At 42.3% G+C, this 25,547-nt stretch overlaps 1 protein-coding gene and 2 long non-coding RNA genes across 5 annotated transcripts; all 3 read left to right on the top strand.

Moving 5' to 3' along the window:
* The first annotated feature begins 461 nt into the window (after positions 1-461).
* LOC124269955 lies at positions 462-4,268 on the top strand. Its single transcript, XR_006896641.1, has 3 exons — positions 462-566; positions 2,595-3,032; positions 4,203-4,268. It is a non-coding gene; the product is annotated as an uncharacterized LOC124269955 (long non-coding RNA).
* A 1,714-nt stretch (positions 4,269-5,982) lies between these two features.
* LOC124269954 lies at positions 5,983-9,402 on the top strand. The gene is made up of 3 exons (XR_006896640.1): positions 5,983-6,062; positions 7,497-7,629; positions 9,245-9,402. It is a non-coding gene; the product is annotated as an uncharacterized LOC124269954 (long non-coding RNA).
* Positions 9,403-15,874: 6,472 nt separating this feature from the next.
* LOC124269956 (nucleosome assembly protein 1-like 5) lies at positions 15,875-22,788 on the top strand. 3 transcript variants are annotated; one of them, XM_046704958.1, is made up of 5 exons: positions 15,875-15,925; positions 18,479-18,679; positions 19,366-19,479; positions 21,347-21,734; positions 22,698-22,788. In XM_046704958.1, exons 1-4 carry the CDS (start codon positions 15,898-15,900, stop codon positions 21,727-21,729), a joined length of 726 nt encoding a protein of 241 aa, XP_046560914.1. In that variant the 5' UTR covers positions 15,875-15,897; the 3' UTR covers positions 21,730-21,734; positions 22,698-22,788. The 3 variants fall into 3 exon arrangements, with proteins under 3 accessions (XP_046560914.1, XP_046560912.1, XP_046560913.1); XM_046704956.1 differs by lacking the exon at positions 15,875-15,925 and having other exon boundaries at positions 18,325-18,679; XM_046704957.1 differs by lacking the exon at positions 15,875-15,925 and having other exon boundaries at positions 18,325-18,679; positions 21,347-21,742.
* The last annotated feature ends 2,759 nt before the right edge of the window (positions 22,789-25,547 follow it).

The following is a 25,547-nucleotide window of genomic DNA, read 5'->3' as shown; positions in this document are numbered from 1 at the left end:
GTTATATATATATTTGGTGTAAAGAGCAGAATACTGTATGGAATTATATGAGTAGGCCATTGAAGTTCAGTGATGTCGCCTCGTGTTCCTGAAAAGGGTAAGGACGTCCTGAACCCTCCACCCTCCCAAAAAATAATAAAAAATAAAAAATAAAAAATTAAAAAATAAATAAATAAAAAATAAATAAATAAATAAATAAAAGCAAACAAACAAAAAACAACAACAACAAAACAAAACAACAAAAAACCAACACCCCCCCCCCACCACCCCTGCAATTTGCATAAAAATATATGTTTTTTCCGATCGACCCAGTAAAGCAGTACTTCTGCCATTAAACGGCTGCCAGTAGAAAAAAACAGACAAACAGGTGATCTAGGAACCAGAAAATCCAGTTGTTGAGTCAACGTCCGTTTGAACTAAACGAACGTAAGTAAATGTTGATCAAGAGTTATTGAATTTTTCAGATTCACTTGGACGTGACATGACTTTCCTCGTCGGTACGGTAAAGACCATGGTGGATCTACAGAAGAGACAGGAAAGTTCGTCTCAGAAAATGGATCAAAAGAGTGAGTCCTGTCTGACGATAAAGACTGGTTTCGACCGAGGTGCAGTAACCGTATCTCACTGCCCCGCACCAGATAAAGGATTATTTCTGTTTGGGGGCAGGGTTTCTAATACCTTCAATCTATATTCAAACAAATATCATTTATGAGCATGTTATGAATTTCTGCCTTTAAGTAGCTATATCTATATCATAGAGAACATATTAAGGATATCTATGTCCTAATTATGTTATCGAAACGTTCATTTCTTGATGGTAAATTGAACAAATGACAATCTTTCTTCTCCTGATCAACCAAACAATTTCCATAATTGACTGATTCTAGATATGGTGTTGCATGCTCATGAGTGTCATCTTTCACAGATCTTGAAAATTAAAATACTTGGCAATTGTTTTTGAAGTGCAAGACGCCTTGTTGGCGTCCAAGTAGAGCTCATAGAAAGGGGGACTTCTCTCGAAAACTAAATCTATAACTTCTTTGAGTGACATTTTAGAAGTTGGGAAGTACAATATAGAACAAACTTTATGGATAACAACTTCTTTTTATTCGTGAGTGCGACGTTTCGATACAGATTCTTGTACTGTTGTCAAGCATAATGGAACATGAAGAAGGGGGAAGTATATATATACTGGATGTAACAATGTAACAAAGAAAACAACATGCACTCATCCACCAAGCCCAAACTACTGTATAAACTCTGTTGTATAAACTCTGCTGTATAAACATCTCATTATCATTTGTACATCATTGGCTTCCACGCCTGTCCTTTGTCTTCTCTCTGGCTTCATCAGCTTTCTCCCTAGCCTATTATGTTAATTATGTTGTTTTCTTTGCTACATTGTTACATCCAGTATATATATATATACTCGCACTCACGAATGAAAAGAAGTTTGTTCTATATTAAATCTATAACATATCACATGTAAAAATAATGCCGAACAAAGTAAGCGTAGGCAAGTGCCTAAAGTGCCTAATGACAGGTGCATAACTGCAGTGTGATAAATATATATATATATTAGATAAAAACATATCCTTTTCGCACAGAAAATAGCAGAGATATGTAATTGTCATTATGTCATACGACCGTGAAGATCGCACAATGGAACAATTCACGCCGAAGACCCGGGTTTGATTCCCCACATGGGTACAATGTGTGAAGCCCATTCCTCGTGTCCCGACCGCCTCCGTGGTGTAGTGGTTAGAACGTCCGCCCGGAGAGCGGAAGGCCACGGGTTCGATCCCCGACCGTGTCATACCAAAAGACGTTAAAATAAGGTACAATGCACTTGTTGGTTTCTGCCTGACGCTCGGCATTAATGGGTACAACAAGGACTGGTCGGCTGGGAGTCAGTATAATGTGTCTGAGTGGGGTATTCATGCTTAACTGCGGCATGGTGTCTCAGTGAACTAGCTCTATAAAACCAGCTTAAGTCTGGGCTAGTATAAACAGCAGCACATACCCATACACACGCATGCACGTCGTCATATAAGCGAAATAATCTTTTCACCTCACCTCCTCGTGTCCCCCAACGTGATATTGCTCGATAAGATGCTCACTCACTAACTCACTTACCCACTCACTCACTCATTTAACTTCATCTTGATACCATACCCGTGTAGAAACACTGACATGAGTAATGGGCATAGTTTGTAAAACCCTACCCTTAATGTTTGTATGAATAAAACATCTGGAATTTTCAATACATTAATAATCTCTTGTGCGAAAATAATTTACATTCGCTTGAAATTACATTTCGATCCACCCAATGTGGTACCTACAGCTCACTTGGCCATGCCGCCACCCAACTGTTACAAGCTTATGACGGGGGATATCTGGACCTATGTTGGGCATTTCATTTCAATTCTACAAGATGCAAGGATGCAAAAGTATTGTTTTGTCTTAAATATAAATTTGCTGTGTGTGTGCGTGCGTGTGCGTGTGCGTGTGTGTGTGTGTGTGTGTGTGTAATTTGAGATTTTTAATAATAAGCTGACAACATGACTATTTACCTCTTTATTCAATGTTTTCAGTTTCGAATATCATAGGCTCGCTGAGCAATCTCAAGTTTATGATTGAAAAACACGTGAATGATCAACGCAACTGCTTTCCACCACCACCTCCCCATCACAGGAGACACCGCCCTCCTCCCCCACCTGATGGTCACAGAAGACACCCTCCTCCCCCACCTCATGGTCGCAGAAGACACCCCCTCCACCCCCACCTGATGGTCACAGAAGACACCCCCTCCACCCCCACCTGATGGTCACAGGGGACGCCCCCTCCTCCACGCCATGACTACAGACACCGCCCTCCTCCTCCTCCTCCTCCTCCCCCTCCTCCCCTGCCCCTGTCACGTCTGGACCTATCCTTGTCCAACCTCCACAGGAAAGTGACCCTCCGATTGATACCCCTCCTCCTGAGAAACAAGCAGATGAAAGTTCCAGATCATGGGGGTTGATCTGACCTAGGTAAGAAGTACATTGTAATAGATGAACATTTATTTCATCAACAGAATATTTGGATAAAATACTGGAGAAAGAGGGCGGGCATAAGATGACGGAAGCTACGGAATTAGTTAGAGGATACAGTTACTAGTGTAGGTTTATCGAAATGTGAGCTCACTTTTTGAAGTGCTTATAAGTGAGTTTGTTCATGAATTGTCTCTGTTCATGCAATAGTGAATGGGTACCCGGTGGGAAAAGTCATGACTGTTCACCTTCTAGTGAGGGTCGGTGGGGTAGCCTTGTGGTTAAAGCGTTCGCTTGTCACGCCAATGACCCGGGTTCGATTCCCCACCTGGGTACAATGTGTGAAGCCCATTTCTGGTATCACCAGCCGTGATAATGCTGGAAAATTGCTAAAAGCAGCATAAAACCCAACTCACTCACTCACTCACTCACTCGGCGTAAGACCCGCGTAGATCCGGGTTAGAACTGATCTTCAGTAACCCATGCTTGTTGTAAGAGGCGACTAACGGGATCGGGTGGTCAGGCACGCTGACTGGGTGAACACATGTCATCATATCCCAGTTGCGTAGATTGATGTTCATGCTGTTGATCACTGGATTGTCTGGTCCAGATCCGATTATTTGCAGACCGACGCAATATAGCTGGAATATTGCTGAGTGCGACGTAAAACTAAACTCACTCACTCACTCGGCGTAAAAATAAACTCACTCACCTTCTATTGGTGAGGGGTTATCCAGGGTAATAATGTGTTAGCGCCTTGATCATGCTCAATTGCGTGGAAGCATGCGCTTTATAAATGGCAATTATTATTATCATTAATAATAAGCATTTCAGTATATGATATTTTCTTCTCTACCAGAATTCCTAAAACTAGCGACTTGTTTCAAGGCCATTCACAAGATTAACATACTCAGGATTTATGTCACCAACATTATCGCAGATTAGGGTGTTTAGTAGATTAAGATAATCCAGGCTTTACCAGGTATTTAATGGATTTCTTAAACGGCTGGTACAAAACACGATGGCCATTAAAAAATTGTAGAGGATAAACTCCTTCCCTTAGACAGGAACAATTCTGTTCTATCTGTAATCCTATATCAAAGGTCGTTCTGTAATGTCAGTGAACCATTCAAATCCAAATGTTTCCACATTTTTATACTTTACTTCCAGGAACCACCTGCCTCTTCATCAGTGAGCAAAAATGAGTCACACCATGAAATAAATAATAAGGAATTACAACTTTGTATGTCGTTAATTGTAGCATTAAACATATTGGCAACCATATCTTTGAGTATCTTACACATCCGTGATATATCCGATGTTTATGTTAAACAAGACTAGATCAGCAGCATCTCTCAGAATTGCTCTTCAACAGCCGCTTTTGGTAAGATTTGGTTGATGCCTGCCATCGTTTCCAAAATGCGCCGTGGGCACACCGTGTAGAATGTGTCTTCACCTCGTGAAGAGCAACCTCCTCGTGGTGAGTGCTGGGTCAAGTTTATAGCTCTTCGCCCGTGGGGTAGAATGTGTCCCCAGCACACCACCGCTGGTCCTAAGAGGCGACTAAATTCGGCAACGTGTTTGCAGTGGGGTGCGCCCCTGTGTGAGTGTAGGAAGGGATTCTGGTGTCGAGGACACTTGAGCCAGGAACAGGTGTTCATTTTCCCCAATACCTCACCTCGATCCTTACTTCACCTAGATGGATGGTAGAATGGGCACGGTTCTACCAATCAGCCGGTCACACCATGCCTTGCACGACTTGAATGAATTTGGCGACTAAATTCGGCAACCTGTTTGCAGCGGGGCGCGTCCCTGTGTGAGTGTAGGAAGGGATTCTGGTGTCGAGGACACTTGAGCCAGGAGCAGGTGTTCATTTTCCCCAATACCTCACCTCGATCCTTACTTCACCTAGATGGATGGTAGAATCGGCAAAGTTCTACCAATCAGCCGGTCACACCATGCCTTGCACGACTTGAATGAATTTGATATCGAAAACGATTTTTTGGGTATTGGTCTAACAACTTCACTGAACTTACATTGACCAGAAGACGAGGGGCTAACCTGGGGGTTAAACAATTTTTCAATTAATTCTTCTGAAGTGTGTCATCTCATGGACAGTGGGGGTAGCCTAGTGGTTATAGTGTTTGCTCGTCACGCTGAAGACCCGGGTTCGATTCCCCACATGGGTACAATGTGTGAAGCCCGTTTCTGGTGTCTCCCGCCGTGATATTGCTGGAATATTGCTAAAAATGGCGTAAAACTACACGCTTACATACAAAAGAGAAGAAACAATATTTAAATTGGACACCTACTTCCTTACGATTCACAACCAAATCATCAAAAATATGTTTAACATTGAAGAGGTAAAAATACGTACTGAGCCCACTTCGACGTTACAGGTGGGAACCGTTCAGGCATTGTGTGCATATAAGTGAGTGAGCAATATCAGAATTGGAAAAACAGAAATGGGCTTCTCTCATTGTACCCATGTGGGGGGAATCGAACCTGGGTCTTCGGCGTGACAAGCGACTTGTTTTAACCTCTAGGCTACCCCACAGCCCAGCATGTGCTGTTAATGTGAATACCGTAATGCACATAATAAATGTACAAACCAAACCTCAGTTTGCAAACTGCCTTCTCGCAGACTGCAGCTATGATATACCTGTGATGTACCGTATATCTTCCAAACCAGGGCATAGGGCCTGTGAAGATCCAAGTTAGAAACGGTTTTCGCAAACTGATGTTTCTCGTAAAAGGAACGGGTGTTTAGGCTCGTTGAAAAAGACAAGTGCTCATGATGTGAGTGTCTGGTCAAGATGCGATTATCTACAGACCACCGCCAGAAAGGAATATTCCAGAGTATGGCGTTAAACACCAAGCAAACAAAACCAGCTGCCACATGGTGCAGTGTTTCAGATTAGCCACACTATCTCCCTTCCGTAAATATTTCTAAACATGCTCATGAGACGCGCTGAAAGATTAGAAAGACAACGTCATTTGTCGCTTGACGTGTGAGGATTACGAAGGAGTGTAAGTTGGTTATAGCTCTTCTCTTAGCATATGTTTTATGCCCTTGTATTTGTTTGTTGTTCAACGCTGCACACAGCAGTGTTCCAACTATATACTTGACGGTGGCCTTGGAATACGGGATTCTGGACTTGACAAACCAGTGATTGATTGTCACGTGATACACCAAGTGATTGGAACTGACCACCCGAAGGTGTCATAGCGCAGGCTCAGATTGCTGGGGAGTGAGATGTAACCAAGTAACTATTCGTTACCTTTTCGTCGAGCTTATGTAATCTAATGATGGTGATGATCCGACTGTAAGCTATGCTTCAAACACTGCATTGCAACTACAGTATACCCTGGTTGTAATAACACCGTTTGTCCAGGAGAAAATATGGCAATATATCCAGGGTGGCATTATAACCAGGAAGGACAGATAGGGGTCCTTGGGTATTATACAGGCAGGAAATCCGTTCTGTCAAAAACATGGCATTATATCCAGGGTGGCATTATAACCAGGAAGGACAGATAGGGGTCCTTGGGTATTATAAAGGCAGGAAATCCGTTCTGTCAAAAACATGGCATTATATCCAGGGTGGCATTATAACCGGCGGCAATATAACCAGGGTTCACTGTAGTGTCATAAAGATGATATTTTGTTTTGATCAGTGGATATATGTCCACACAATTTTGGTTCTCAGCTACCTAATATGTAAGCAATCAACTTGTCCGGACTCTATGTCTAAATACATGTATGGGCTGAAGACCAGCTTTTGTCGTAGAAACACTCCAATGTGGGTCACATTTCATTGTATTGTCAAAATAGAAAAAGATATTCCAAAATCTTTATCACATAAAAGCAGTTTATTCTATTTTCATAGATGTTACTATCAATGCCATTTGTGTGCACTATTTATAACTCATGTCTTATCAGCCATGAGCGACAGGTGCTTTAACTAGTCGCAATACCTGACGTCGGCTTTGATCACCTTTCCAATGAAACAGGTGCTTTAATTGCCATACCCGACGTTGGCTTTGGTCACCTTTCTATAAAACAGGTGCTTTAATTGCCATACCCGACGTTGGCTTTGTCACCTTTCAAACGATACAGGTGTTTTGAGTAGTCGCCATACTTGGTCGGTGGCTTTAGTCGGTGGGGTAGCCTAGTAGTTATAGCATTCGCTCGTCACGCAAAAGACCCGGGTTCGAATCCCCACATGGGTACAATGTGTGAAGCCCATTTCTGGTGTCCCCCGCGGTGATGTTGCTGGAATATTGCTAAAAGCGGCGTTAAACCACAGTCAGTCAGTCAGTGACATCGGCTTTGGTCACCTTTCCAATAAAACTGAGCCAGCATTGATGTGAACCTGAGCCTTGTATGATGAGGGAACCACCTATCTCCCCCACCACTCTGTTGAAGCTTTCAAATCTATAATTTGTTTTCAATTTTCTCAGGTTCATAAGCTCAGTTGAATCACAAACTACTTTCACCAAACAAGCCTGCATCTCTTCCGCAGCAACATGAAAACAGGGCTGATGTTGGCGATGTTGCTGGTTGTGATGGTGGTGGCATCAGCAGCACCTGCCGGTCAGTGTATGATCTTCAAACAGTTAACATCAACTAAAGACCATGGTTATAATGATGAGAAATGTCTAGAAACAATTCCGATCATATCATGACATAGACCAACATGGCTTACACTACCGGGGCTTGTAATGCAGAAAATAGCATCAAGGTATAGGTCGATGGTGTCGTTGGTTGATTGTCGTTTAACTCCGCACTATGGTGGCGGTCTGTACATAATCGAGTCTGGACCAGACAATCCAGTGATATAAACCATGAGCATCGATTTGCGAGCCTGACCTCCGGATCCCGTCAGTCGCCCCTTACGACATGCATGGGTTGCTGAAGACCAATTCTAACCCGGATCTTCACGATTGGTTTATATTGTTACTACTTGGACCTAAACACTATATAAAATGGAATGGGTGTAACGAGGTCGCTTCAGGACGAATTCATCATTTTTATACAATAAACACCCTTTTCATGCATTTTAAACCGACACTTAGCTACAAATTGAGACATATATAAAATAAATCAAAGCCGTGCTTCGGGAAGCTCTTAATTCCAAAACATCCCAACCTTGATGCTAGTTTTTGCGTTACAAGCTCTACTGGACAACATATTGTTCCAAAAATGTTTAGCTCTCATGTCACCTCATTTCTAATGCTAACATGGCGGTGGGGTAGCCTAGTGGTTAGAGCGTTCGCTCGTCACGGCAAAGACCAGAGTTCGATTCCTCACATGGGTACAATGTGTGAAGCCCATTTCTGGTTTCCCCCGTCGTGATATTGCTGGAATATTGCCAAAAGCGGCGTAAAACTCAACTCACTAACTCACTCACTCTAATGCTAACTGTCATACACGCACTGACGGCACCGATACAGTGGTTCAGTGGATAGAGTGTCTGTCCGAAGAGCGGACGATCGGTGGCTCGATATGGTCAAACCCATTAGTCAGATTCCACACGTGCTAGACACCCTACTTGCAGTGGGGTTATAATGGCTTTCAAAACATGAGTGAGTGAGTTGGCTTTTACGCTGCTTTTAGCAATATTCCAGCAATATCATGGCGGGGGACAAATGGGCTTGATATTGTACCAATGTGGGGAATCGAACCCAGGTCTTTGAGGTGACGAGCGAACGCTTTAACCACTGCGCAATCCCACCGCCCTGTCAACACATATTCTGTATGGAACGTTATGTATACTGAAATAGCTTAGTTCTAAATATATTCCGTAGCATTTGTCGTGGAGTGCCAGAGACCTTGTCATCCTCAATAAACACTGATAATTCTGATCTTTTCCTTATTGTTTGGGGTAAGGACAAAAGTTTAGCATATTTGAAATTTTGAAGTCGATGTCGAACAGACACCAAAGGCTCATTGCTGTTGACAATAATTTGATGTTTTGTATATTTGAAATTTTGAAGTCGATATCGAACGTACACAAAAGGCTCATTGCTGTTGACAATAATTTGTTGTTTTGTATATTTGAAGTTTTGAAGTCGATATCGAACGTACACAAAAGGCTAATTGCTGTTGACAATAATTTGATGTTTTGTATATTTGAAATTTTGAAGTCGATATCGAACGTACACAAAAGGCTCATTGCTGTTGACAATAATTTGATGTTTTGTTTCAGTTGAACGAAACCTCATCGATGATTTACTGAAAGTGTCGCCAGTACCAGTCACATGCATTCCCATTGCGTGTCTAGTGGCGCCTTGTCCGTCCTGCCTCAACCCGTTTGGATAAATGTCGATATTCGGTGAATAAAGCGACCAAGTCGTGTTGTACGGATTTGTGGTGTTGTCAACTCTGGTTTCAGGTGTTACCTATGTTTGTTCGCCGACGAGTTCAATGACTCTCAGAGACGCGGGTTAGAACTGGCCGTCAGAGACATGTGCTTGTAAGAGGCGACTAACGGGATCGGGTGGTCAGGGTCGCTGACTTGGTTGACACATGTCATCGTATCCCAATTCCGTACATTGTTGCTACCTGTGAAGACCCGGGTTAAAATTGATCTTCAACAACCCACGTTTATAAGCGATCACTAAGTGGATTGGGTGGTCACACTCGATGACTTAGTTAGCACATGCCATCGTATCCCAGTTGTGTAGATCGATGCTCATGATGTCAATCACTAGATAGTCTGGTCCAATTTACTTCCAGGCCGCCTTCATGCACATGGGATGTTGATAATTGCGGGGTAAAACAGAAAACAAAAACAAAAACTTGAGATATCAATTCCTGAATTTTGCTGTCCGACATTTGGGGGTCGAACTCATTTTGCTGCAAGTTAACAGCAAACGGTCCTCGGTAATTTCCAAGTTATATAGCGACTGTCTGCAAGTGACCGAAACTGGACCAAACACATCAATGACTGATGTTATCCGTAACGACACACGTCGCCGAGTTAACGCGATTGGCCTGACAAACCGATCCATCGCTCTACAGAGTACCAAATACGCTTTTTGCAATATTCCAGCAATATCACTGCGGGGGACACAAGAAACAGGCTTTGCACATTGTACCCATGTGAGGAATCGAACCCGGGTTTTCGGGGTGATAAGCGAAGGCTTAAACCACTAGGCTGACCGGTGTATTCCCATTCTGCCTACAGTTCCAAACTGCCTACAGGTTAAAACAACATGATAGGGTCCAGTGATCAGGAAGTGAAGTTAATGGGAATACACCGATCTGACCTGTTCTACCCCTGCTAAAATGAACTTGACCAGTTACTTGGTTAATGAACTGACCTGTTCTATGGTGTCTTCCCACTCTGCCTACAGAAGTTTAAAAAATGACAAGTGTTGGTTTGTTTTATCATTCTGAGAATTCTACGTCTTTACATGGAGACATGGATATATCTTGAAAATCTGATAAATTTTACAGTCTTTTACTGGTTTTACAGTCTTTTACTGGTTTTACAATTACACACAACTGACAAGGATGTCCATTTCGTTGCCATGGACTCCGATATGTGACGGGACCCAGATAAAATGTATTTGATTATTTTGTTTTGGTGGTATAGTATTCTTCTGTATATGTTATTTATTAGATCTGGTCTTTTTGTTGTAGAGTAAGTTTTGAGAGCTTGTATGGAGCTTAAGGAATCCGTAAAAAATGCAAATGGTAGTGTTTGTTTGGTCAGATGTTGTTTGCAAGGCCTGAACTATGGCTGCGAGTTCTGCTGTGAAGATACTGGAGTTTGCCGGGAGATTATAGGATTGTTTAAAGGTCACATGCAACCAAAAAATCAAACATAATTATAACACAATTATCACTTATTCATGACATATAATATACATTGCTGGTTATGAAAAAACATATAAACAAAATTATAAGCGTACAATCGCAAATCAAAAGTGCAATATTGTGTACTTGGGTTTACTTCCCAAGAAACGAAGCAGCCGGGATACCGAACCCAGTCAGAGCGGGTGGGTGTGCACTCAAGTGTAACGGCTGGTTCATTTGCAGATGCCCTCACGGCTCATTGTATGTGTATATATAGAGATGTTGGGTTTTGTAAATACATGCTCATTTTTTTGTGTATAACATTTTACAATCAACAGACATCATAACATGTCATGTGTTCAAGTATTACACCTGCCTGTCTGTGTAATTACATAATGTGACAGAGACCGAACTCGGGCCATAAATCAATGCATTTTGTTTATGGTGTATAGCCTGATTGGTGTTAAGTTCAAATTGCATGTGGTCAGTGATAGCAGTTGTGTATTGAATATTGCCATTAGCAGACAGGCAGGCAGACACACAGGTGTCAATAAAACAAGACATTACGTTTTGTCTGTGACAACGACATATCTATATCACAGTTAGAAATTCTGTCAACGCTAAATAATGACATTGCTTTCAAGTATCGAACTGAGAAAGTGACTCGGTAAGAAGAACGTGTGGTGAAATAGACAAATGAAATTATATAAACAGTTAATTTACTGTCATAACATATAAAAAGCTCGCGCCTGTGAGATATCAACAAAACATTAGAAAAATAGCTCACACCAAAGCCTTCACCGAGTATTCACCGGACAACCCGCTGCGCGAACCTATTTCACTGCGCACGTGCTTTGAGCGCAGCCCAGCTGTTGAAACCAGTTTTCCCCGGAAAAGTCGGGGGAAAATTAATGAAACGTTTGAACTCCGATTTTGCGCGGTTTTTTTCATCGCGTTATTTTTCAACTTTATAAGTTGAATTTGCATTTTTGATGATTTGTTTCGGTAAGTCCATACCGAAAGGTATCAGAATCTGCAAAGTTGTGTTTTACGTTGCATGTGACCTTTAAGGCTTTTTTTTAACTTTTTAAATCAGTTCTCTCTTTTTATCAAGTTCATTCTTTAACCTTTTATATATTTATCATTAAATATGTTTCTAAACATGGGTTGGTTAAAAAATACAATAATAATAACCATTTACTACACCACATCTATATTAAATTCAAAATCTCTAATACTCTTTACCTATTTCATATTTCTTCTTACCTTTTAAATTTGGCATCCCATTCAAATTTCCCTTAATATTCAGTTGTTGGTTTTGTTGTTTTTTTAGTAACACCCCTCTTTCAAAATTTCTATTTTTTGTTCTCCTCATTTCTAAATAACTGTACTACCCCGTCGCCGAAATACCTTAGTTGTGCGTGCGACATTAAATAAAGCAAATAACTACTACTACTTTACTCCAAACGACACACCCCTTCTTCATTGATAATTGGGCTGTTCCATTATTCTACAGGGCAAAAAATCATTTCCCACGCTGCCTACAATATTTTTGTTGGCAGTTTGAGATGTAGGCAGTTTGGAACTGTAGGCAGTATGGGACCTAACCGGCTACCCCACCGCCCCTCCAAGATTATGAGATTATGAGTTTTTCTTGCCTTCTGCAAATTTCCATTCTGCATAGTTTTTATAGGTGAATAATGTCATTATCAGAATTAAAACGACAAAACCTTTTACATAATGAGATAACCCCATTGTAGGAATTAGACGAAACCATAAGCATGTGTCTATGTACTCTTGTGCAGTAGTGATGATAATGGGCGTGAATATCCTGTCCACCAGAGGCACATGCAAAAACGAGCCCCTAACCAAAGTTAAAACTAAGTTATGTGGATGTTAGTAGCAAGAGGGTAAATTTTCATGTTAACTGCAAAAGCTGTTAGTTAAACAAACTAAGGGAAAGGTTCCCACAGTGTGTAACTAAAGTCTACTCTCCCATAGTCATGTGTACGCTCTAATAGTAAGCCGAGCTGTCTCTGTTCCATAGTATGCAACGTTCTCATGTTACCAAAACTGATCGCAGAAATACAGCTGATGGAGACAGCATGACGTCATTAAGTAACCAGCTTTTGGTTGGTTGAAAATGGGATCTAACCGTTTCAACAATTCCTCATTCAGTTGGTTGTTAAACGCAAACATTATGACAGTGGTTTGGAAAAATAGCACATATCAATAAGAACACAAATAACATTATATTTTAATTCAAAATTTAAGAGACAGAGTCACACCATCTTTCAAAACTAGTTGAAGATCTTGCGGGAAGAAGTTCCATGTTGGACTACAGTGGCATGTTCAGTGGCGGGTGGGCGGATGGAGGGCGGAGACCGAGAACGTGGGCGACGATGTCGTGGATGTGACTGTAGCTGCAGCTGTGACAGATGGGCGTTTCCTCTGTATTATGTCATCAACCCGGGCCTCCATCTCATATGATGTTCTCTGCGTTAGGAAGACGTGAACATTATTCACAGAAGCATATCATGATCTTATATTAAGGACCTTGTGGTAAATATAATATAGGCAAAGCCTACTATCTGAAATTTAGGCGACAGTTTGAATAAAATAATCTTAGGCAGACGAATTGCTGTTTATAAATCGATATGCACAAGGACGTGGCCCAAAAAATTGAAATGTGGAACATTTGTGCCGACAAATTATATTTAAAGTAGTTACATTATATTTCGCCCAAAACACTATTGATGTAAAACGTCTTTTGGGGGCGAGTTTATGATAAAGAATAACTGTTAACACACCTAGTAACTCCTAATGGCTACAGATTTATGCCCCGTCCTCTCTGCAATAAGCTGTTCGTCTACACCGGCGTCGTAGAGACGTGTAGCTGTTGTTGCTCTCAGAGAGTGGTTGGAGAAGAATCCTGCAAACCCAGCAAGTTTGCATATTCGCCCGACTGTTCCTCTCAAAGGATGTTTACCAATAGGACAGTCAGAAAACCACGTGTTATCTTTCACAAACCTGAGTGGTTGGAGTTAGAAAGCAGAACACTTGCCATCTCTAGGCCTAAAAGAGAAATAAGAATTTGTAATATAGATATCATCTTGCCCATTCAATGACAATTTACAATAATGCCACTACATTGTAACAGTAATTCCAATATTATAAACCAAGACAAAAATAGAATTAATTATTTCTGACAGTTGCACATGTCATGCCTTCTTGTGTATACCAAATATCAGTGAGAGTGAGATTGGGTTTAACGTACGTTGATAACCAGTCAGGTCTAACCAGCGAGCGAGACCAAAATCAAGTATTTTTAAACAACATTATCAAATCAAACTAAAATATTCACATGTAATATTATGATAGTAATACTATTTATTATTATGTACTTTTGGTAGAGACGAATTAGGCATCTCTCAGGTCGCTCTCTGTTGACGGATATGCTTATTGATTTCTTTTCCATGCGCCTGTGTTTTATTCCTCCTCTGTTTGTTTTGGAAACATCCTCTGTGTACCTAAGAGTTTTACACCCATCTTCGGTATCGGCCAGGAAGAACTGTGAATTCGGTCCCACCCTTAGATTTCTGTGATACGCTAGAGTGTCTAGGAGTTTTTGAGGGGTGTCCTCAACTAAAATTCCCTTTTTCCACAACACATCCTCCTGTTCAACACTTATCACAGCAGCCTGTATCTTATCAATCCCAATTCCCTGTTGCGCTAGAGATTTCATTTTGGCGTCCAAAACAGTTCTAAGTCCGGAGAATAAGGGAGATTCGTAAAAGTTTATGTGAATTCCATTCCGACGAATAAAGTATTGAAATGTGGCAATAACCTCATACAGTGTATTGCCCCGATATTCTTGACCCTTCCGATTCCTGACCTCCGTCAAAAAATACATTAATGTTTTGTTCAATTCACCTTCATTCACTGCTAATTCCAAAATGTTTGAATTTAAGTCAAAACCACTAGGACCTTCTCTTGCTTTCCTCTCGTCTACCCATGCCTGATAGAGTCTGACAGCCCACCTACTTTTGTTTTCAGTATTTGTAGAATAACATGAATTACATAACTTACTGAAGTCAGAATCTGTCAACGGTTTGGCAAAACGGGATCTATTTTCAGCAGTAACTATTTCCGGAACCAATGGCTGCAGTTGCTTCTGTAGAAGGGGCCCAGATGGTTTACGTTTGTAAAACAATTGTAATCAGCTGAACCAGAGGAAATGTCGTCAACATTTAAATGAAAACGTGGAGTGTCTTTTGGTTCTGAAATAGTGGTATTAAGTAAATCTTCAAAGTCAGAATTGATTACAACTTCTTAATTTCGAGGGGCGGTGGGGTAGCCTAGTGGTTAAAGCGTTGGCTCGTCACGCCGAAGACCCGGGGTTCGATTCCCCACATGGGCACAATGTGTTAAGCCCATTTCTGGTGTACCCAGCCGTGATATTGCTGGAATATTGCTAAAAGCGGCGTAAAACTAAACTCAGTCAGTCAGTCAGTCTTAATTTCGAGAAAAAATGTTTTGCGTAATAAAAATGTCCATATCTGAATCAGAGGTTTCCATTATGAACCCAACAAACCAACAGTTTAAGCAAAAAATGAATGATGCACGTGCCGTTATCAATTTTCATGCGATTAACACTCCCGTAGTTTTGTTCGTGTTAAGCTGCGTTTAGGCGAGGTGTACACACGTTTCCAGACCATGGCAAGCATTTGATAGTAACATAGACATAAGATGCGCACGAACAAGTAATCGAACTTTGTTTTAAGTAGGAGAAAGTCCTCAAACTCGCGATTAGTTTCGCACGTGAAGCAGGTTCTCAGCCTACGGCGTCGAACCTACTTCACGTGCAAAACTAATCGGGAGTTTTCGGACATTCTCCTACACATAAAAGCTTACTTTTACAATGTGACGTTTGATTTTCGAGAGACTGCCTGGTGAAATGGTAAATATAGAACGACTTTGCAAAAGAATACCAAGTCTTAACTGTCCTCAGAAACAGATTCCAATTGCTGTGAAGGTCAAAATAGCCATGAAAATCATATGATGACACCGGGTGTTCGCGGAAAGGGTAAGCATAACCTGCCTTACCGGTGACTCGGCGTTTGTGATGTGTAAACTATACATGCATGAGCTGTTATAATTGGTATGAAAATGTGTAAAGCGTCAACGCAGGGCTGTACCAGCCAGTAGTTGAGTGAGTGAGTGGGTGAGTATGGTTTACGCCGCTTTTAGCAATATTCCAGCTATATCACGGCGGGGGACACCAGAAATGGACTTCACACATTGTTGTTTGGTTGATTGGTTGATTTGTTGTTTAATGTCACATTCAGTGATATTCCAGCTATATGGCGGCGGTCTGTAAATACTTCAGTCTGGACCAGACAATCCAGTGATCAGCATCATGAGCATCGATCTACACAATTGGGAACCGATGACATGTGTCAACCAAGTCAGCGAGCCTGACCACCCGATCCCGTTAGTCGCCTCTTACAACAAGCATGGGTTGCAGAAGTCCAATTGTAACCCGGAACTTCACGGGTAGCACTCAAGGAATATTTTACATGATTCTAGTTTTAATAAGTACAGATGTATCAAAATAATATAATATTTATAAAAGAAATTCGCACAATACACACACGTGTTTCCTTCTGGTCACCATAAATTCATATTCGTTTTAACTACAGTCGCTTTTGTGAATTTTTCAAGTTACTTTTATCTTTTCACATGGTTATGAAATTAACGTATTGAGAAAAGAAAGTTTGACGTACTGACGTCAAACACCTGAAGTATGAAAAGTATTCAAAATATTCATTAACGTTCCTATACCAGTATTATTACCATAACGATATCCAGGAAAATTGTTTGTGTTTGGGCCGAGAATACCTATTAGCATTGTGTAGTTGGTGCCCCACTGGATAATGAGAACAATAATAATACCGACTATTATTACAAGGTTAGTTGCTTGGACGTGTCAGATGTTTTTTGGCAGATGCCATTAACCGTAAGCAGAGTTTGCAGCGTGAGAAATCATTGAAGTCATATAGGTACACTTTGCCATGGCAGACAGAAGCAGCTATCAACAAGGCGATCGTTGGCTGGTTGGTGGTCTGTAAATAATCTAGTCTGGGCCAGACAATCCAGTGATCAACAGTATGAGCATCGATCTACGCAACTGGGAAAGTCAGCGAGTATAACCACCCGATCCCGTTAGTCGCCTCTTAAGACAAGCATGGGTTGCTGAAGACCAATTCTAACCTGGATCTTCACGGGTTAGAAGGCAATCGTAGAACAATAACTGTGTGGCACTGTGGATAGAGATTTGGTATAACTATTTGCTAGTTAGTCAAACTCTTACCATAGAACCACGGTAAATAATCGAATCTGGGCCAAGTGTAGACCAGATAATTGAGTGTATACATAAGCGTCTATTTTGTTTGAAACTGCATGTATGGAAAATATTTCACTCTCAAATCGGACCGCCTCCGTGGTGCAGTGGTTAGAGCGTCCGCCCGGAGAGCGGAAGGTCGCGGGTTTGATCCCCGAACGCGTCATACCAAAAGACCTTAAAATATGGTACTTGTTGGTCCCTGCCTGACGCTCGGCATTAATGGGTACTACAAGGACTGGTCGGCTCGGGAGTCAGTATAATGTGTCTGAGTGGGGTATTCATGCTTCACTGCGGCATGGTACCTCAGTGGGCTAGCACTATAAAACCAGCTTAAGTCTGGGCTAGTACAAGCAGCCGCAAATACACATACACACGCATGCACGTTGTCATATGGGCGAAATATTCTCAAGCACGACGTTAAACCCAATTTCACCTCACCTCTCAAATCATAACAAATAAAACATTGAAACATTAAATAAAATTCAATTTCGATGACATTATAATGGCAAAATGTAATATTTCACATATTCTTAACAACGTTAACATGCGCCGAGGATCTTTTTTATGCAACTTCAATATTGTTCCATGGAGAAAGTAGGCTTTATAGGTGAAAAACACCCAACTAAATTCGAGTTATCACTGATCTTAGAAAAATGATTTTTGGATGCAGCAATCTTTATGTTCAATTTTTGTGTGAATGTGAACATTCAAAATGTCATTTTGCGTGTCTTACACGATTCAAGGTCAATACCGAGTGTAACCTCCATGTGACTGTATGACAGCCAGCACCCTCCTCCTCATACCCCGTCAGCCTCTTTATCCTCTGAAGGGCAGTCTACGCCATTCCTCGAGTAAGGCAGCTTCCAATTGGGCCAGGTTCTGTATAGGAGGATCCCTTTGTTGTACACGACGACCAATCATGTCCCAGATATACTCCAAAGGGCTCGTGGCTCATTAAACCGTGAGCTTTATGTCAGGGGGTGCATAACTAAGTTCTTTGTGTATAGTAATTAGTTTGTTTATATGAATTACGTCTGAGTTAATCACAGCATCCACTTCATAACCTCAATGTGATACGTGGCTTGCTCATTTCCCAGGTGAAACACGGAAAGCCATTACGGTTCAGGTATAAATTGCTGGACAAGGCTCACAGACCCCTGGGAGATATGCAAGGCATCATGTTTTGTCCGCTGACTCTTCTCTTGTGTATAGTTGTGGTTTGCTTCTTTCCAGGAATATCTGGACAAGCTCAAGGAATCGCTGGACACTCTAAAGGTGCAGCTAGACACTCTCATGGAATCGCTGGACATTCTGTAGAACTTGACGGTCACTCTCGAGGAAAACCTGGACCGGCTGAAGGAATAGCTGGACAATCACCCGGAGGTGTTCAGGATGCAGCTACGAAAACCAAGAACAACACACAAGTCAACAAAGGCAAGTTTCTATACTTTAGGGCTTTGCAGAGAGAGGTGAGTGGGTGAGTGAGTTTCATGCCGCTTGTAGCAATATTCCAGCAATATCACGGCGGGGACACCAGAAATGGGTTCACATTGTACCCATGCTGGGAATCAAACCAAGGATCTTCGGCGTGATGAGTGAAGGCATTAACCACTGGGCTACCCCACCGCCCCAGGTCTACATAATCATTGAACCATTTCTATATTTCATCCCAATTATTTGAAATGTCATCTTCCAGGCCCTCACAGGCTACGTTAATGACAGAAGCCAGCTTGAACGTTTCAAGAACCAACTCTTTAAGTGATGACATTCTCTTTTTATTACCACCAGGCCACCCTACCCTAATAGTTATGAGAACAGCAGTGTCAGTTATGACTGATGATGATAGTTATTGAATGATATACAATAACAATGATAATTATGATAAACGACTTCTGGTGTAACAATAGATGCTATATTAAGTTTAGGAAATATACTTAACTACACTGAGTTAGTGAGTATGGTTTTACGCCGCAATGTTCCAGCAATATCACGGCGGGGACACCAGAAATAGGCTTCACACATTGTGCCCATGTGGGGACTCGAACCCACTAGGCTACCCCACTAAACCCTTTGCCACACTGAATGTAAGGCATTTGAACTACGAGCGGTGTCGTTTTCAGAAATATCTGAGGGAGTTGAAACATTCCTTGCGGAGGGTGTTAAAACCATGTTGCGACAACAAGAGATGCTGATGAAGAAGCTGGTGGCGGTATCCTCAACACTGGAAGGAAAAAGTAAGTTCGTGAGTAAGTGAGTAAGTTTAGTTTTACGCCGCACTCAGCAATATTCCAGCTATACGGCGGTGGTCTGTAAATAATCGAGTCTGGACCAGACAACCCAGTGATCAACAGCATGAGCATCGACCTGCGCAATTGGGAACCGATGACATGTGTAAACCAAGCCAGCGAGCTTGACCACCCGATCCCGTTAGTCGCCTCTTACAACAAGCGTGGGTTACTGAAGGTTCATTTTAACCGGGACCTTCACGGGTAGTTCGCAATAAAAACAATAAAGGCAGGCAGTGCTTTGTTAACTCTGACTTGAGATCTGTTCGATGATCAACAGTAAAGTCGATCTTGCCATCATCTCTTTAACACCTTGATCTAAAACATAAAAAGATTCAGAAACTATTTGTGGACACCCACTTGACTGTACGGTATTCTTCAGGGCCTGCACTCGAGGACAGTCGCCGAGTTGTCTATGGACCATGTGTCGTTTTAGTTTTTGATCATTGTACAAAATTGCCACATAAATAAAAATATACACATGTTTATCATTTACTAATACCCAACAGCTTTCTTATATTTGAAAATTTTCCGGACTCCAACAAAAAAGTTCTTTAAGAAACTATCATTAAAATTTTGACACAGTTCACTATTTGTTACGAGGGAGGAGTGCAGAGAAAGGGACAGCCAGGTGTTAGAGAAGCACGTGCCCACCAAGTTATTGATTCATTAGCCTGTGCTGTGCCGTCTCCATCCTTTCTCGCACACCAGGCCGTCCCTTTCTCTGCACTCCCTCGTAACAAATAGTGAACTGTGTCAAAATTTTAATGATAGTTTCTTAAAGAACTTTTTTGTTGGAGTCCGGAAAATTTTCAAATATAAGAAAGCTGTTGGGTATTAGTAAATGATAAACATGTGTACTATTTATATTTATGTGGCAATTTTGTACAATGATAAAATTTGCAATTCATCGGTCCGTTTCTGACTCAAACGGACTGTAGACTTTGCATAGACGGTTTTAGATGGCACTTAGAAGCTGATATAATGAACAGGAACACGTGGGCAAGCTTGATAACGGTGTTAGTATCTGCACCGAAACGTCGCAGCTTTTGCATTGAAGAAGTCGTCTATACATAAAAAGTGTTCCACTTCTATTTTTGTCTAGTGAGTGAGTGAGTGAGTGACTTTAGTTTTACGCCGGTTTTAGCAATATTCCAGCAATATCACGGCGGGGGACACCAGAAATGGGCGTCACACATTGTGCCCATGTGGGGAATCGAACCCGGGCCTTCGGCGTGATGAACGAACGCTTTAACCACTAGGCTACCCCTCGCCCCTGTCTCGGGAAGAAGCAAGTGGTTTGGCTGAAACAGTACTTCGCCTTTCGTTTTAAGGGGTTCCATTGAAAACACAACGTATTGCAAGCAAATAAAGACGTTGGAGGCGCGAAATAAGACCGTTGCAGCCATTGGAGACAGTATGTATCAGGTTATATTTGTCTATTTGTTGTTTAACGACGCGGGTTAGCCTTGTGGTTAAAGCGTTCGCTCGCCGCGCCGAAGACCCGGGTTCGATTCCCCACATGGGTACAATGTCTGAAGCCCATTTTTTGGTGTCCAACGCCGTGATATTGCTGGAATATTGCTGGAATATTGCTAAAAGCGGCGTAAAACCATACTCAGTCACTTAATGACGCACTGGGAGGTTTTCCGGCTATATGACTGAGGCCTTTATGTAATTGAGTCTTGACCAGACAATCCACTGATTCATAGAATACGCGTCGACCTAAGCAATTCCGATGACATGGTCCTATGTTATGGCAAGCATGGGTCGAAAGGTTTTATAATACTTACCACAATACATTTCATTTTCACAGTTGCCATGTTAAACCACACACTGGAGTACTTAGTAACTCTGATGGAAGATGAAGATGATGATGATGATGATGATGATGATGATGATGATGATGATGATGATGATGATGAAGATGAGAAGGAAGATGGTGAGCAGTTTCGAAGACACACTCGCAAACGTATGGATTCTCCTCGCAAACGGATGGACTCTCCTCGCAACAGGACGAACTCTCCTCGTAACAGGATGGATTCTCCTCGTGACAGGATGGACTCTCCTCGCAAGCAGATGGACTCTCCTCGCAAACAGATGGACTCTCCTAGGAATAGCATGGACTCTTCCCGCAAACAGATGGACTCTCCTCGCAATAGGCAGCACAGACGACCTGAGTTCCTTACTCGTCCGTAACGTCGGTGAGTTAGTGAGTATGACGTCACTGTGAACAGTATTCCAGTTATTTCACGGCTTTTGAACTTAATAAGGGAATACAGCCTTAACGTTTTATAAGGTGAGGTGAGGTGAAATTGGCTTTAACGTCGTGCTTGAGAATATTTCGCTCATACGACGACGTGCATGCGCGTGTGTGTGTGTATGGGCGGCTGCTTGTACTAGACCAGACTTAAGCTGGTTTTATAGTGCTAGCCCACTGAGATACCAATGCCGCAGTGAAGCATGAATACCCCACTCAGACACATTATACTGACTCCGTGCCGACCAGTCCTTGTTGTACCCACTAATGCCGAGCGCCAGGCAGGAACCAACAAGTACCATATTTTAAGGTCTTTTGGTATGACGCGGTCGGGGATCGAACCCGCGACCTTCCGCTTTCCGGGCGGACGCTCTAACCACTACACCACGGAGGCGGTCGTTTTATAAGGAATAATTAGGTTCTATCAAAAGTATATATATATATTAAGTTTGTTTGTTGTATAACTCGGCAATATTACAGCTCTATGACGGCCATCTGTAATGTACATCATCGAGTCTTAACCATAAACCTACCAGAGCACAAACATCACATCAGGATATGAGTGAGTTTAGTTTCACGCCGCACTCGGCAATATTCCAGCTATATGGCGGTGGTCTGTAAATAATGAAATCTTGACCAGACAATCCAGTGATTAACAGCATGAACATCGATCAAAGCAACTGGAATACGATGACAATACGACTGAGTCAATATTTGTACCACACAGTCAGCGAAAGAAAATGAGTAATATAAATGCCAATCCCCTGACGTCAAATCTGTAAACAAAGTATTTATTCATCGTGTTATTGTGTGAAGCCCATTTCTGGTGTCCCCCGCCATGATATTACTGGAATATTGCTAAAAGCGGCGTAAAACTAAACTCACTCACTCGTGTTTATACTTTCAGGTCACGAAGTAGGGGAGTATTATCAGGGCGCCTTCGTCCGAAGTACCCGTATACCATCTGGCAAATAAAGAAAATAAATCATTGATAAATCTGCCTTAATCCTTTATTGAGTGAATGAGAGAGTGATGTGATTTTACGCCAATATAACAACAAAATCAGGACTGAGGACTGAATAAATGGTCTTCACACATGGTACCAATGTGAGGAATGGAATCCCGGTCTTGAGATGTTCGAACGCTTTAACCACTACGCAACCCCAGCGCCAATCCCCGAATAGAAAAATCAACAAACAACCCAAAAAAAACAACAACAAACAAACAAACAAACAAAACAAACAAGAATTGATGGCTGTGCACTGTCAGCTGGCAAACATCAAGGGTGAGGTGAGGTGAGGTGAAATTGGGTTTAACGTCGTGCTTGAGAATATTTCGCTCATATATGACGACGTGCATGCATGCTGTGTATGTGTATGTGCGGCTGCTTGTACTAGCCCAGACTTAAGCTGGTTTTATAGTGCTAGCCCACTGAGATACCATGTCGCAGTGAAGCATGAATACCCCACTCAGACACATTATACTGACTCCGAGCCGACCAGTCCTTGTTGTACCCATTAATGCCCAGCACCAGGCAGGGACCAACAAGTACCATATTTTAAGGTCTTTTGGTATGACGCGGTCGAGGATCGAACCCGCGACTTTCCGCTCTCCGGGCGGACGCTCTAACCACTACACCACGGAGGCGGTCTGCAAACATCAAAGACAACAGGTGCGTTTGAGATAACTTCATCAATCATGGGCAGGGTTTTACCTCGACTCACAAACCTGGGGGTCCCGTGCACCACTAATTATTAGTTTTGGGGATCCTAGCAGACAATATGAGGCTCCTGTGAAGTAACGGTCCTGAGAACTGTGCGTTTCAATAATTTCTTTAGAGCCTTAGATAATTTCTTGTGAGTGAGTGAGGTTTTACGCCGCTTTTAGCAATATTCCAGTAATATCATGGCGGGGAACAGCAGAAATGGGCTTCACGATGTACCCATGTTGGGAATCGAACCCAGGGCTACCCCACCGCCCGCAACTGCTCTAACGGAAGTACAAACAAACACTAAGCAAAGTCATGTGTTGTCGGTACAAGGAATAATATTGTAAATGTTTTTGTCGCTTTTTCTGCGTCCATTCTCTACATATACTGAACAGCAAAAAACGAGAGTTTCGAAAAAACGAAATCTCATGAAGGTAAGCGTTCATGTTTATGGATCGTTTATGGTAAAGTGACGTAATGATCCCAGATGAGATGGTGTCATGCAATTTGACGTCCATACGAACCATTCGCACAAACACACCAACAGTGCAGCAAAACCATAATTTTAGCACGTGCATCGACGGTTCTGGATGAAAAGCATGCATTTCACTCTGAGGTATCCTTTATAACGGTTTGTGTCAAAAAACAGTTCAGTATTGACGCTAGGATATGAACACGCCACACAAACGAAGCCTAGACTAACGACTGAGCAGAGGGGAATGGCCTTTGGAAAGTTGCACGGAAGTAGCTCTGCAACCGCTGTAGCTATAGGCAATTGGTCTGTCATCTTACCACCATGACACAACCTGCTCAACGTCATCAGCAAACCGGGGCTGCTGTTGATCGTCCCCGTACCGGACGGCAACGGATGACAACTCATGCGCAATATCGGTTCATCCGGGTCACTCATCTAAGGAACCGAGCTCAAGCAGCAACAGTAACAGCAGCCTTAGTTCTTGGGGTCAAGGGGAGCAGTGTCAAGCGATACGATTAGGCGTCGTCTTCGGGCTGCTGGAATCCACTGCCGAAGGCCATATGTGGGGATAATTTTGGCACGTCAACAACGCCAGGGACGTTTGCAGCCCTCCACACAGCAAGGGTGTCGATGGATTATCTGGCTCAGAACAACATTAACGTTCTTCTATGGCCGTCTTTTCCCCCGGATATGGCTCCCATTGAACATTCTGGGACAAAATTGGACAGAGGATTGCTGCAGGTAGACAGCCACTCACACTTGCAGAATTGGAATAGAGATTGGTGTTTGAGCGGAACCAATTGCCTCAGGCATTCTTTCAGACTCTAGTGAACACAATGAGGCCACGTTGCACGGACTGTGTGCAAGCTCAAGGTGGCTATACGCGCTACTAAAGAGACTGTCACTTTTCGCTTTCAGGGTTAACTCCATTTGACGGACTGTGATCAGTTTGAACTTATTGCAATTCAATGTCAACAGCAACTTTTAGCTGTTAAATTGACAGTGTTTTCTATAGAATAAATGATTAGACATGATTTTGGATGTCTTCTATTCAAAAACTTGACAAAAAGCCAGACTTGCGTTTCTTTTGCTGTTTAGTATATGTACGTAGTGGACGCACACTTGCCCGTCGCGTAAAACCATGCATGATGGGTCATACATTTATGATTGGTCAAACATCTGCTTATACGGCGTAGATCATATCCCAATGACAATCCAGGTCCACTCCTCTAGAAACGCCTGGTCACGTTCCGCGGATGTTGAGGATGGGCTTCCAAGTTAGCGGTCATATGGCTTCCGATCATTTCCATTAAACGGCGGTGTCAGTGACAGTGGGAAACGGTGCCGCTCGTGAGTGACACTTGCAACGTGGCGATATTTGTGCTGATATACACAAAGATCTTAGTTAAGTACCCCTGATATATCTCACGACTGGATGAGCCCCGATCTTAACCCTTTGGAGCATATCTGGGACATCATTGGTCATCGTCTGCAACCAAGGGATCTTCCTGTACAGTGAGTGAGTATGGTTTTACGCCGCTTTTAACAATATTTTAACAATATTCAAGCAATAT

Source organism: Haliotis rubra, unplaced genomic scaffold, assembly GCF_003918875.1.
Source record: "Haliotis rubra isolate DU_JTF1 unplaced genomic scaffold, ASM391887v1 Scf1489, whole genome shotgun sequence".
Taxonomy (NCBI): Eukaryota; Metazoa; Mollusca; class Gastropoda; order Lepetellida; family Haliotidae; genus Haliotis; species Haliotis rubra.
The sequence above is the reverse complement of the archived record's forward strand: the minus strand, read 5'-3'. Positions and strand labels throughout refer to the sequence as shown.